Here is a 15651-nt window from a genome sequence, read left to right on the forward strand (position 1 = left end):
GTTCCATTTAGACCATTGAACACAGACGCCTGCAGAAAGTAAACAGTGGCATAGGAATTGTTAGGCTCCCTGATGTTACTCCTACTGTTGTGCCTGCAGGTCAAAATATCATCCTGGAAGGAGTGGTGAGTGTTAAAGGACAAGTAGCAGAAAAATGGGCTGTGATTGAGCCTCCTTCATGTTCACCCTTTCCTGGAGGACTGCTAGTTGCCAGCTCCCTTACGAAAATTAACCATGGTTTTACTACAAATAAAACCAAAAATCCATGGTTACTGTAGTTAAACCATGGTAACCACAAATTAACCATGGTTTTTCTATATTAACCATAGTTTAACCATGGTATTTGTAGTAAATCTGTGGTTTTACAAATGGCAGTCAACACGCCAAAAAACCATGCGTTACTACAGTTTTACTATAATAAAACCATGGTTATTTTTCGTAAGGGCTGCTTGCTAAACTTACCTCAGCATCCATCACGCAAGGTGGTGTTAAAGAACGAAACAGAACATGATATTATCATCCCTGGCAAGAGCGTGATTGTAGACATACATGCTTTGCAAAAAGTAATGTCACACAACGTTCAATCTGAACTCTGCTTTGACTTTGGTGATTCCTGTCTGCCAGAGGAATGGAGAAAGAAGATCACTGAGAAACTGCGCACCATGCCCGAAGTCTTTGATTCACATGACATGGATGTAGGCAAAACAGAAAAAGTGAAGCACAATATCAAGTTACACACCGAAACTCCTTTCAAGCATAAAGCAAGACCAATTCATCCTAACGATCTTGAAGCTGTCCGTCGACACCTAGAAGAATTGCTTGAAGCGGGTATCATTCGTGAGTCAGAATCCCCTTTCTCTTCTCCTATCGTGGTAGTTAGGAAGAAGAATGGGGATGTAAGACTTTGCATTGATTACCGCAAGTTGAACATTCAGACCATCAAGGATGCATATGCCTTACCCAACTTGGAGGAAACCTTTTTTAGCACTTCGAGGTTCAAAGTGGTTCTCAGTGCTCGATCTTAAATCTGGGTATTACCAGATCGAAGTAGAAGAGAAAGACAAACCCAAAACTGCCATCGTATGCCCATTGGGCTTTTGGGAGTTTAATAGGATGCCTCAGGGCATCACTAATGCTCCCAGCACATTCCAAAGGCTGATTGAAAAGTGCATGGGTGACATCAACCTTTCAGAAGTATTGGTGTTCTTAGACGATTTAATTGTCTTCTCAGATACTTTAGAAGAGCATGAGAGAAGTCTTTTTCATGTTTTGGGACGCTTGAAAGACTATGGTTTAAAGCTTTCATTGGAGAAATGCAAGTTTTTCCAGACGTCAGTGAAATATCTCGGTCACATCGTCTCAGAAAATGGTGTGGAGACGGATCCCCAAAAGATAGAAGCCATTAAAACCTGGCCAAGTCCAAGGAACCTGAAAGAGTTGCGTTCCTTTCTGGTTTTCTCCGGTTATCACTGACGATTTATTAAGAACTATGCAAAGATAGTGAAACCATTGAACGAACTAACCGTAGGATATCCTCCTCTTCAAAAGAGTTGCAAGATGAAAGGCAAGGAGAAAACCTACCTTGATCCCAAAGTACCTTTTGGAGGGCGATGGAAAACCGACTGTCAGCAAGCATTCGAAACACTCATTGCAAGACTCACCGAAGCACCAGTGTTAGGATTTGCCGACCCTGGGTTGTCGTATGTGCTACATACAGATGCGAGCACTACCGGACTAGGTGCAGCGCTCTATCAAGAGCAAGAGGGAGTGCTACGAGTAATTGGATATGCCAGTCGAGGATTGTCAAAGAGCGAGGCCCGGTAACCTCGGCAGTTACCGAGAAGTTTTGCGACTATCTGTATGGGAGTAGTTTCAAGGTGATCACGGACAGCAACCCCCTCACTTATGTTTTAACTTCAGCGAAGTTGGATGCAACTAGCTATAGGTGGTTGTCTGCCTTGTCCACTTTCTCCTTTACCCTCCAGTATCGTCCTGGGAAGAGCAATCTTGATGCAGATGCACTCTCAAGATGGCCTCATGGTGATCTGGTGAATGATTTAACATCTCAGAAAGAACAAGATCGAATACGTCAGTTTACCTTGTATCACTCACCTGAAGTAGCCAATTCCAGCCTTGTTCCCCTTGACATAATACAAGCCATCTGTGACAAACATTTGTTATGTCAAGCTGGTGACAACAGTTGCATCACTCTTGTTGAGTCACTCTCTATGTGCCCGGAAGCAATTCCAGAAGGTTATGAGCAGATGGAAGGATCTTTAGTTGTTCCCTGTATGTCAGAACAGGAGTTAAAAGAAAAACAGAGAAATGACCCAGCTTTGCGAGAAGTGATTCTTCAATTAGAATCAGGAGACGCGAGCTTCCAGAACTTCCTTTCCTGTTAAGAGAAAGGAGAAAACTTGAGATAAGGGATGGTGTTCTCTATCGCAAAAGAACTGTTGGAGACTGCACAACTTACCAAGGAGGCCATGGGAGAGTCTGCATGACGACATGGGTCACATGGGAAAAGAACGGACTCTTGATCTCATCCGTTCCCGATTCTATTGGCCCAGGATGGCTACTGATGTTGAAAACAAAGCCAAAACCTGCAGCCGCTGTGTGTGTAGAAAGACCTTGCCAGAGAGAGCAGCACCTCTAGTGAACATCCAAGTCACCCGACCACTAGAGTTGGTGTGCATGGACTTTTTGTCATTGGAACCCGACCGTAGCAACACCAAAGATATCTTGGTGATAACAGACTTCTTCACCAAGTATGCGGTCGAAGTTCCCACCCCAAACCAAAAAGCCAGAACAGTCGCTAAGAGTCTGTGGGAGAATTTTATTGTTCATTATGGTGTGCCTGAAAAGCTCCACAGTGACCAAGGACCTGATTTTGAGTCCAGGACAATAAAAGAACTCTGTGAAATCGCTGGCATCAAAAAGGTCAGAACTACACCTTACCATCCTAGAAGAAACCCGGTCGAGCGTTTCAACCGCACACTGTTAGGAATGCTTGGTACTTTGAAAGCTAAAAAGAAAACACACTGGAAAGACTTTGTGAAACCACTGGTACATGCTTATAATTGTACAAAACACAAGACTACAGGATTCACACCATACAAACTTATGTTCGGGCGGCAACCAAGATTGCCAGTAGACTTGGTTTATAACACCTCAGTAAATCGTGAAAGTCCCAAGTTTCATTCACAGTATGTGCAGTCTTTGAAAACTCACCTTCAGGAAAGCTACAAGCTAGCTCAGAAGAATGCAGCCAAAAGTGCAGAAAGGAACAAAGTCCGTTTCGACCGCAGAGTGACAGAGTCGTCTCTTGAGGAAGGTGACCGTGTGCTGGTCAGAAACGTTAGGATAAGTGGGAAACATAAACTGGCCGACAGGTGGGATCCTGTGGTACACGTTGTAGTGGGACGTGCTGGCGAACTACCTGTCTACACGGTGAAACCTGAGAGACAAGAAGGTCCCTTACGAACACTGCATAGAGACTTATTACTACCTTGTATGTTTTTGTCTTCACTTGCTGAGGATGAAGTTGATTTGACGAAACCTCCGAAAAAACGGGCAACCAGACAAAGCAGAGATGAGGAAGCTGAGGAATGTCCTGAGAACTATCAAAGTTTGGATGAGGATGACTATGTACACCAGATCTCTGAAGTGCCAGCTATTACCTCAGAAAGGTTCATCCGGAAATACCATGTCATAAGGAAGCCTGTAGAGGTTCCTCTTAACTCTAATCAAGCAAACAAAATCTCATCTGACATACCATCAATCCCAATTGATGATTCAGAGATGATTTCGCCTGAAGCGGAATACTTACTTGGTACCGAAAACTCAACTGATACACAGTACATACCTGAAGCGGAATCTTCATCTGGTCATGCAGAATCTGTAAGGGAAACCCTGAAAGAAAGAAACAACTCACCTCAAGTAGAATAGCAGACAGTGGATGTACCTGGTGGAAAGAAAAAGGGAAAAGACGATGAAACGCCTTCAGTGCAAATTGAGGAAACCGTACCTGATGTTCCGTTGAAAAAAAAACAGGCAGGAGTCAGCTGAATCTGATGAACCTGAGGAAGAAACAGATCAAGATGAAAGTGAAGATGAAAGTCTTCTAAGAAAGTCTAAAAGAGTGAAGCAGAAGTCAAAAAGATTGACTTACCCAGAGTTGGGAAACCCAATGATATCCATAATTCAATCCTTCCTTCAGGGTTTGAACACTGCCTTTGTCGAATCACTTGCAGAACAACCTAGATCAATTAGACACTCTAATCCCTAATACCTTAGGTAACAGCCATGCAAAGGGACTTAAGAGGGGAGGGTGTAACCCTGGTCGCAATTGAGCTGATCAGAAAAATAAATATAATTTATAATAATTATATTCTTACTCAAAATGTTTAAACAAGTAACAAGATGTGTTGCCACAGTCGTTCTGCTGTATCTTGAACATTAAAACAATTAATTTAACTATAATAATTAAAGTGTGACGTTTGTCATAAGACGGGCGCTGCGCATGACGTCACTGTAATGAGACGCGTGGTTGCAGAGAGAGCACGAGTTTCACAGATTGCGAGTGAATTCAAACTGGATCAAAAGGCAAATATAACAATCATCCTTGCTTAATATACATAACTAATAAGTTGTATGTTGTTGTAACCCTTATTTTAATCTTATTTGGGCCATTTTAGTGTGATGATTGATTGATTTTGGAGTGGATGATAGCCGATTGCGAGCCCTGTAGAATCCGATGTGACTGATTAATTGTTTATTGAAATCCCCCGGATTTGGTAAGTTTCATGATAATATAACATCCAATTATCTGAAATGAAGTGTTAATGAGTTAATTCACGTTATGAAGTGTTTTATATGGGTTTATATGCATTCAGTGTTCAGATGGTATGTGTAATGTGATGTAACTGAATGTATTGTATTGCTGAAGACCTTACAAATGCTAAATAAGCAGAGTTATATCATTTATGAGAATGATTTGTAATGCTTTGAGTAACAAAAGTGCTCAAAAAGTATTTTCCACATGGTTTAGTTAATATATTAAATATATATTGAGTTTAAAAGTCATACTAATTGTCTATGATGTTTATGATAGTTATGGCGCTGTTTGTATAAACAGGTCAGGTTTTTTTTGAGATTGTGAAATAAGCTGTGATCCTGATATGGCGAGCCACCCAGCTAAAAAGTCCTAAAAAGAGACAAGAAATCCTGTGATTCGTTGAGTGAACAGTGCCTTATCTGACGTCACAAGTGGAATTCATCCTAAGTGGTATTTCTCAGCAGTTACCACAACACTGAGTATCGTAAAGAGACAATTGTTGCACTACAGACAGCTTTGCACACAAACACACAATTGTTCCATCGACTGAGAACTGTTTATTTACTGAATTAATGTCAAGTATTGTATTATTTTCAGTTGTTTTTTTGTTTTTTTTTCTTGAAGTAATCTGTTGTTTGAATTGTATTTCCTTTTTTTTGGGTAAAGGTTATAATTCAACCCAGCTAATAAGAAACAAAGCTCCAACAAAAAAAAGATAATAAATTAGAACACTAAAAATTACATAAACAGTAAAATTTAATCTAAGTCTCTAACAAATTGATATATACAAAAACACGATTTAAATACCAAAGTAAATAAATATAATACGAATATATATAATTAGATCAAGTAACCACCAAGGAGCTCAAATCATACATTTCTTAAAGGGAAAGAGAAAGACAATCTCATTGTTTATATAATTGTATTGTGTATTGCTGATTCATTTTATATTACAATAATTTTCAATCTTGCTGCAAAGTAAAAGGAAACAATTTAGTACAAGTAATTTTCCTGGTCTGTCTGTTTTTTTGTGTTAATGTGTTTTAACTCATTTTGCCCTCCGTAGCGAATCTAGAGTTCTAGTCCATAATGTGTATTCTGACATACAGATTATACACACAGAGAAGGAGTAGCTACGGTGCAGTACATAGCACTACCTGTTACAGTAAGTGGCGAGCCAGCCAGGAGGGCATTGTAGTATTAAAAAAAAAAAACTTTAAAGACACAAGAGACCAGGAAAATAACTTTAAGATTTGAAGTTGTCCAGATAGTGTCAATATGGAGGTAGTTGAGCTTGAAAACGTCATAATTGGAAACTCAGTGATAATTAGAGGACTCACAAATACAGAACTTGATGAAGATCTGACTGATTTTCTACACAAGTATGGTCACGTCCATAGACACCTTTCCATAGATGATCCTAAATCGCCTTATCATAGGGAAGTCATAGTAGAGTACAGCAGTTGTTCTGCATTAGTGGCTCTTAAACCCTTGTTGCCTTACACTTTCAAGAGCCCGCGCAACGTCGATTACCTCATAAGGTTTCTGTCAAATGTCTATACGTCAGCAGTAACTGAGAATGCAACAAACCTCTACTTTGCTGAACTGAAGAGAATAGCAAAGCTCAGTGGCAGATCTTTTGACGATCTCTTGAAAGAGCAGCTTTACTCAAGTGCTGCCTCCGCTGCTGACAATCTGACTTATGCAAACAATCTTGAGTTGTCACAAACGACTGACTCTTCATCTGACACTCCTTTTCCACCCAAGGGAACTGAAAATTCAACTGGCTGTTGTCAGGCACCAGGAGTTGGATTAAAGGGGTGCTATAATGCTTTTTCAACTTTAGTTAGTCTGTAATGTTTCTGTTTGAGCATAAAAAAAATCTGCAGAGTTGCAAACCTCAAAGTCCAATTTAAATAATAAGAAGACAAGGAATGTTATCACTATGTCGGAGACACGCTAGCTTTCCCAATAGAGTTGTTACAATAATCCGGGTTTAAATCGAGCTCAAATTGATTTAATTTTGACGCAATATTTACACTGAAGCTGGCAGGCAGCTATGGTAAGGGGCATGACATTTCAAGACCAGGCGCCGAGAGGTGCCAATCACAGCACAGACTGGCCCAGCTAACCAATCACAGCGCACTTCGTTTTAAATGCACGTACAGCTTTCTGATCAGCATTAAACTGTAAATACATCTATAAAAGTATTTTCAGACACAGGGTCTATATCTCTGAACACTGATTTAATTGGTAACAGCCAATTGTCATATTATTCTAATGTTTTTTAATGTAAAATTTAGCATTAAATATGACATACAAAAGGTAGAATGTAAAAAACAACAATAACTGAAAATCAGGTGCCCCATATGGGAAAGTTAATTTCTGACACTGATCTATGGTTAATTGTTTGAAGTGTTATTTCAGGGTTTTTATATGTTTTTATAACTCAAATGAGTTTACATTCAAATAATGTTGTTGAATTCACATTTCACTAAATTCAATCACTGGATCAAGCACTCTGACAAACCATTAGTCCCATGCTAGTGTGAAAACAACTTATGATTTCCGAATTTTGCATAAAATGCTCTATGAATAAAACTAAAAATAGAAAAATAATATATGTGCTAATTTCTATTCATATCTGTCATTTTATTTAAGTTCACTCATAGTTCAAAATGCAGCATATTGTCTAAAACAAAAGTTATAACTAGATATTCACATAAACTGAAAGTGGTCTGCACTTTGCTACAATAGGCTATATTCTCCCCGCGCTGCAGTGCGTCGCACAGCTTTGCCAGACAAATTTTGATAGACATGGATACTATAATAAAGCAGCCCTGTGCCAAAGGACCAAAAGGCTCTGCCTCTGTATGGTTTGTGTCAAGCTATTCTTTGATCTGGCTGTTTGACGATGAGATAGAGATAAAATGTAGTAGAAATAAACACGCTAAGAATCCGTAGGACTCTTATTATGTTTTTAGGATTATCATTATGTTGTAATGTTTGGTTGACCAATCAGCGGAGGGGGGGGGGGGCGTTTCATTACCGCCCACATGTAGGGATCGAATATTCAAGTTGTTTATTCGTCTTCTGTCCCTGAAGGTAAAAACGAAAAAACTAAACCAAAGTCTTAATTTTTCGTTTTGTTTGGACAAATGAAAAAAAAGAAAAATGTGCAGTTTTTTTCATTTTTCAGATTTCAATATTAAATTTAAAAACGAATTATACGAAGGTACACGGACCATCTATGATAGCCTGTTCTAGTACATCCCCAAAACAAAATCAAGACCTTGTAAAAGAGCACATGGACCCATTTAATAAGAACATATTGAAAAAAAAAAGTTACATTCTCGCATTATTATAAAAACAATAATGTGTGTATCAGCAGCGGCTCGCCCATAGAGGGCACTGGGGCGCCGACCTCCCTGTCAGTTTTTATTTTTAATTAATAATAATAAGCTTTTAATAATCTCTCTTTTTGAAAAATAATCTGTGTTAACTACATGCTATTAATGGTTTTACTTTAGAATGGGTTTAGAACTCTCCAGAATGATATTTGCATTCACTTCATGTTGGTGTAGTAGTAGCCAATAGGCTTTCTTCCCTGGGCTCCAGTTTGCTCAGCCCTACAGTGCTGGAATTTAAGCCAATTGTTCCCCTGTTGCTATGCAAAAAAGTTTATATTTTGCCAATCATCGTCGTCGAATTTTATGGTTTGGGGACTCTGAAAATATCGCCCATAGTACCAAGATTATAGCGGTGCACCTGCTGCACCACGGGATATTTACCTCAGAGGAGTGCAAGTGCAGTATGGAGGCGCCGACGATGTCGAGTAGCATTAATGTAGTCGTGGGAGTTGAGCTAGCCCCAAATTCAGTTAAATCTCTACACCTGTATCCCTTTGAACGAAGAACATTAGCGGAAAAACTAATTGTAAAAGAACTCGGTCCAGACAAGCCAGAAGTGAATATAACCCAACAGGCGCGAGAAAAGGAGAAAACCTACAAGAGATCTTTTTCCCGAGGCTGGTTCAATCGAAAGCTTTGGCTTACTAGCTGTGGTTACGCCAATGCAATCTTTTGCTTTCCTTGCTTACTGTTTAAAACAACTGCTTGTGATCGCTCGTGGATACAGACAGGGGTAACAGATCTGAAACATATGTCAGAACGCATTAAGAAACGGGCAAGAGAGCATATAGACAACTCTTTGAAACTAGCCAAACTAGGCCGAATTTGCATAGCCACACAGTTAGATGAGGGACACCGCATTGCCATAAGAAGGCACAACGAGGAGGTGGACAGGAATCGGCATATTTTGTCAAAGATCATTGATGCCGTGAAATTTTGTGGTGCCTTTGAACTTGCTTTGCATGGTCACGATGAGAGTGACGCATCAGAAAACCCTGGCATTTTCTTCGGTCTAATTGATCTCATGGCCTCAATCGACCGTGAGTTGGAGGTGCACCTGGAGAACACCACTGTTTTTAAAGGCACTTCAAAGACCGTGCAAAATGAACTGTTAGACTGCATGTTGTCAGTTCTCAGAGACCGCATTCTGGAAGAGGTGAAACAGTCGGACTATATTGCCATTCAGGCAGACGAGACAACCGACATCTGCACTCATTGTCAGCTTTTGCTTGTGCTACGGTACATAGATGGCCACAACAACATTCAAGAATGCTTTTTTGAGTTTATCGCGCTTCCAAATGCGACCGCTGATACGATTGCCACTGCATTATTGGAAAGGCTGAGCACCATCCTTCCTGCGGGACAAGAGGGAAAATTAATTGCCCAGGCCTATGATGGTGCCGCAGTGATGAGGGGTGCTACTGGTGGAGTCCAGCGTAAAGTGCAAGACGTCTACGGTAGTGCATACTACGTTCACTGTTATGCGCATCAGTTGATCCTCATTATGCAGCAGGCAACATCCCAAAGATCGGCCTGTTTTTTTCAGACGTAGGGGGGTTTTCTACATTTTTTTTCCAAGTCATTCAAACGAATGGCAGTGCTGGATGAAGGGGTGGCACACAGACTTCCAGGTGCTTCAACAACGCGATGGAACTTCCACAGTCGAGCTGTTAACACCGTTTACGAGCACAAAGACGAACTGGTTAAGTGCTTCCAAACCATTCGAGACAGAGGAGACTTTGATGCCATATCGAAGAGAGAGGCCGGGGGTTGTATGAGAATGTTGGAAGATGAGGTTTTCTGTTTCATCCTGGCGTTATTCCACAAAATCATGCCACATGTAGACATGCTGTTTAACCACCTGCAGAAGAGGAACATAGACTCTGTCTTCATCGCAGGGATCACCCAGAGGTTCACTCACAGCATACAGGCCATCAGGTAGGCTATGATTTTGCATATTGGCTGGAAACATGTTTATGTAGCTTGAACAATAAAAACATAAATCCAAATGGCTGAGTACAATAGAACCTATCATAAATATGAAGAAACCATCTCCATCCTGCTTCAATGGCTACCGTCTTGTTGCACTTAACCCCATCCTCATGAAGTGCTTTGAACGGCTAGTCATGCACCACATCAAGCACCCTCCCCCCCTACCTGGACCCCTTCCAGTTTGCATATCCGTCCAACCGGCTGACCGATGATGCCATCGCCACTACCGTCCACTCAGCACTCACCCATCTGGACAAAAAGGACTCATATGTCAGAATGCTGTTCATAGACTTCAGTTCAGCATTCAACACAATCATCCCTCAACAGCTCATCTACAAACTGATTCAGCTGGGTCTCAACACTTCGCTGTGCAACTGGCTGTTGGACTTTCTGACTGGAAGACCTCAGGCAGTACGGGTCGGCAGCAACACATCCAGCACCATCACACTGAACACTGGGGCCCCCCAAGGATGTGTGCTGAGCCCCCTCCTCTTCACTCTGCTGACCCATGACTGCATTCATTAAGTTTGCGGATGACACGACTGTGGTGGGTCTCATTAGCAACAAAGATGAGACTAACTACAGGAGTGAGGAGAGCCGCCTGGCCAAGTGGTGCAGTGACAACAATCAGTCTCTGAACGTGGAGAAGACAAAGGAGATTGTTGTAGACTTCAGGAGAGCACATACTCAGCACATTCCTCTGACCATCAACGGTGCGACTGTGGAGAGAGTGAGCAGCACCAAGTTCCTGGGTGTGCACATCACAGAGGACCTCTCCTGGACTGAAAACACCGCAGCACTGGCCAAGAAATCACAACAGCGTCTCTACTTCCTCAGCAAACTGAGGAGAGCCAGAGCCCCACCCCCCATCATGTACACCTTCTACAAATGCACCATCGAGAGCATTCTGTCGAGCTGCATCACTGTGTGGTATGGCACCTGCAACGCATCCTGCCGTAAGACTCTGCAACGCATAGTGAGAGCGGCTGAGAAGATCATTGGTGTCTCTGTCCCCTCCCTCCAGGACATTTATGGAACACGTCTCACCCGCAAAGCCCTCTGCATCACAGGTGATCCCACTCACCCATCACACAGCTTTTTCAGCCTGCTACCATCAGGGAGGAGACTGCGGAGTCTCCAGGCCAGGACCAGCAGACTGAAGGACAGCTTCATCCACCAGGCTGTCAGGAAGCTGAACTCCCTCCCGAACCTGCCCCCCTTCCCCTCTTCTTCCCCAGGCACCACTGAACTACTTTAAATTATTTTTATATCTCCAGCAAGTTTCTGATTAGTTTCTGATACAGTAATTTCAGGGTGGACAGTGACTTGTAAAACTTATTTTGGATCAGGGACTCAATTCCTTCTCTAGTTGAGGATGAGGAGTATAGGGGACCTGTACAGGAACCACCCCTGAAGAAACGGAGGGCAATGGGAGAAGAAACCCAACAGCATCTGGCAATAGAGGTAAGCAGTAACAGAAATTCTATTTCTGTATTCTATTAGCCTATATGTATTCATGTTCGATTGCACATTTTTGTATTTTGAATTGTCATTATTAGACATATCTATCTACTGGAGAATGCAGAAATTATATTTTTTTTTTCTTCCACATTTGTGCTTTTATTAATTATTGTGTATATGGTGTGTATGTGTGAGAGTGACAGACTGCCAATAAAGCTTAGAGAGAGAGAGAGAGAGAGAGAGAGAGAGAGTGAGAGAGAGAGAGAGATAGAGAGAGAGAGAGAGACTGAGTGGATAAGAGAATGACAGCTAGTGTGTGCATTATAATTATAATTAATAAAACGTACTTGTTCATAACAAAATTGTAACTGCTGCGAATATGCTGATTTTATTGTATTGTTGAACTGAGAAATGTGAAAACTTAATGTTTTGTGCTTAATTTTCTACAACTATGTATTGTTGCATAGGTATGTGATACCATTATGAGCCATGCCAAGGAGAGATTTTCTTTCACCAATCATCTCATCAGTGCCACTCTGTTGCAAGGAGACTTGTTTCCACAACACAGCAGAAAGTTCCCGGATTCAGCACTAGGAACCACGGATGCCTATCCCATGTTGGACAAAGCCAGACTTAAAACAGAACTGTCCCTGATCTATGAAAATGAGGACTGCCAAATCCGGCCCGCCAGAGATTTCCATCCGGCCCCCAGAATAATACTGAATTCAGGAATAGCCTTGTAAGAGGAAAAAGTTTAGGGCTGGTCCGAATACCATTTTTAAAGCTTTGAAGCTTCGGTAGTAATTAACATATTTTTATCTCTAATAAAGACAGGAATCTGTGTCTGTATGTCCGTTTGCATTTTTATTATTTCGAGAACCGTTCATCCAATCGACTTTACAAGGGAGTGCAGTGTCGCACTTGGTGCAATATAGATGGACACGCGAGACGCGACACATTCAGAATTAATTAACTTTTAGTAAACTACAGTCAGAACAGCGCGAGCGGGAAGCGGCGCACCTCACGCGGGCAGGGCTTATGCTCCAAGAACGGACACTGCACTAGTGATATAAAACGCACACGTCTATTAAATTAAGCAATACTTTTAAGGTAGTCTAATATTTTTCTGACTAACAAATTGGCACAGTAAGAATAGATTTAAATAAAGAAAAAGTAAATTTAAATAAAGAAAAAACGATAGCCTATTTAAATAAAGAAAAAACAAGTTTATATTAAAGAAAAAACGAAATTTAAATTAAAGAAAAAAAGAAATTTAACTAAAGAAAAAACGAAATTAAGTTAAATTAAAAACGAGATTAATTTAGATTAATAATAACGGGTAAAAATGCGAATACATTTTGTTTCTATTATTCTATTTTCCACAATGTCAAAGCAACAAAACACAAGCTCAGACATGCACTTCGGTCCATACAAACTCCGCTATTCTGCGCTCTAGCCCGACACTTCCGTTGCTGGAACACGCGTCGGTTCTATTTCTAGCATGGCGTTGTCAGCGTGGCTCGAGCGCGCCTGAGAAGCGTGTCTCAGTGTGCAAACTCCAACCTGTTAAATGGGAGCCGAAATAAAAACGGACACGCCACGCAGCTGAGACGCTCACACAGCCAGTGTGTCGCCGGACTTATTCAAGGGGGAATGAGAACCGTTTCGCGGGGGATCCCAGGTGTGCAAAAAAAAAAAAAAAAAAAAAATGTCGCTATCGCCCCCTGGTGGCTCGCTGCGGTACAGGTAATATGTAAAAAAATAACATACATTTGGAATTAGAATTAGTATATAAAATAATGACATATTAGGATACAATTCGAATTTTATTTAATATTATGAGTATCTGGCCCTTACAGTGTCTGCAGAGAAAAATTCTGGCCTTTGACAAATATAGTTGATGACCCCTGCTGTAAGTCTTCTCAAGATCCTCATCACCACACCAATGACGACAGCAGAATCAGAGAGGTGCTTCTCTACTATAAAGAGGATAAAAACGTTCCTTAGGAACACGATGGCACAAGATTGCCTCAACGCTCTGGCTATGCTCTCTATAGAGAAAAAACTCACACGGGACATTCCAGATTTCAACACAAGGGTCATTGAGAGATTTGCCACTCAGAAAGATAGACGAGCAAAGTTCCTGTACAAATAAGAGTTCTCCATCCCCTTCACTCTCACTCACCCCTGCATTCACTCACACATTCACTCTATCTACCTCTCTCATACACAAATTTAACTGTCACACCATATGTTAGTCTCTCTCTAATCTTTTCTATCTCTCTTTCTCTCTCTCACACCCTCCCATCTATCTCTCCAACAGATTACAAGCAATATTATTGATTAAATAAATAAAAAAATTAATTTAGTAATTAAATGAATTACTTAAAAGTTAACCATTTAAAAATGAGTAAAATGTACAAATTTTTTTTCTTCTTTTTTATTGACATCATTGGGCACAGAATGCACTGCAACATGCTTTATAATTGTCACCATTGTTGAGATTCACAGGCTGATTCTTGATGTCTGTGTCTCTCTTTTTTGTATAAGAGAAACTTTTTAGAAATTATTTGGATTACATTGTAAATATAGTGTATTCATTTTTATGCTGTCATTCTCTTACTCACTCAGTCTCTCTCTCAATCACAGTCACACACATCATATTTATAATTTATTGTTATGTGTTTGCACTTTTTCTATCTAGACACGGAGCATAATAAACTTGCAACTTGTTCATTATCATTACCTGTGAAACTGTTGATTTCTACATGGTAGTTCAATTAATATTGTCTTTTTAGACCATTGGTATTGACTGGTTTGAGTTATAAGCAAGGGACGTGGGTGGTCTAAAATGCACCAGAATGCAGGAAATAACAACTTGAAATAAAAATATATCTGGGGGAGGAGCCCCCAGACCCCCGCTCAAATAGCCCCACTTAAAATATTTTTCACCGGCCGCCACTGGTGTGTATATAATTAATATTTCTGAGTTCAAGAAAACAAACGAGAAAAAGACTTGACAAATTCTTATGACATTATGAAGAACTATATTCTCGGTTAAAATAACTTTCATTATAAAACTGAGACAAATCCCTCGCCACACACTGTGTGAAAAAAAAACTCAGCTCTCCAACATTAAAGTCTGAATTTAGGAAACAAACAGGTAACAGGTGAATTCATACCTGATTCTTTATTCTGAGTCACAAGACCGCAGATCTCCATTCTACGAAAGTAAAGTAAAACACCGATCCAGCTGCCTTGATCTTTACAGGCCGAATAAAATGTCGAGTAAATCTGAGTTTTTGAAAGTTTCTAATGATAACAAATGTTTATGGAAAAGGTGAGACGATTTCCCGAAGTTGCTCAATGACCGTTGCAGCAGAGCCGTTGAAAAACAGAGTTGCGACACTCCCATAGACTGGGAGTAGATTCCCAAGACTGCCATAGGAACTTTGGAATGCGGAAGTTACGCGTGTCGTGGAGCAGCCAACAGTTCCAAACACTGATAGTTCCACACATTTTCAATGTTTCTGAAGAACGCTCGCTGGTAAATTGATGAAATTACTGTATTTTCGACATTTGAACGCATTAACCGACCTCTTATGAATCTAAATAATAGTTGTATTTTATGTATCCAGCTTTATTAATGTTTATTTGGAGCCTGAGGTAGGTAGACTCTTAAACGCTGCTTAAGTAACAAACACTTAACTAATATTAGCTACCATAATCTGACGATGGGCTACATTTACCTCAAATTTTCTTCAAGTTCGTTGGCATACAACGTTTATCGTCGTTAGATTTGTTGTTAAAGTGATTAACACTTGTTTGCCACCGTATTAGTATTAAGTACACCTGATTACAATTAACTTTAGCTGATTTAACTGATTTAACTTGTTTTTTATTTATTTTTACTAGCTCAACTAGATAACATAGCTAACTTGTATCTTGCAA

At 40.4% G+C, this 15651-nt stretch overlaps 1 protein-coding gene across 2 annotated transcripts in view; it reads right to left on the reverse strand.

Moving 5' to 3' along the window:
• The window catches only part of LOC113066632 (von Willebrand factor A domain-containing protein 5A-like), a 27854-nt gene extending 12901 nt beyond the window's left edge, over positions 1 to 14953 (reverse strand). For both annotated transcript variants that reach the window (XR_003279206.1, XM_026238569.1), the window contains exon 1: positions 14883 to 14953. Coding sequence is in view for 1 of the 2 variants with exons in the window: in XM_026238569.1 (XP_026094354.1) it covers positions 14883 to 14922 (40 nt within the window). In the remaining variant the exon portion in view is untranslated. The remainder of the gene's footprint in view (positions 1 to 14882) is intronic.
• Positions 14954 to 15651: the final 698 nt, after the last annotated feature.

Source organism: Carassius auratus, chromosome 50, assembly GCF_003368295.1.
Source record: "Carassius auratus strain Wakin chromosome 50, ASM336829v1, whole genome shotgun sequence".
NCBI classification, from domain to species: Eukaryota; Metazoa; Chordata; class Actinopteri; order Cypriniformes; family Cyprinidae; genus Carassius; species Carassius auratus.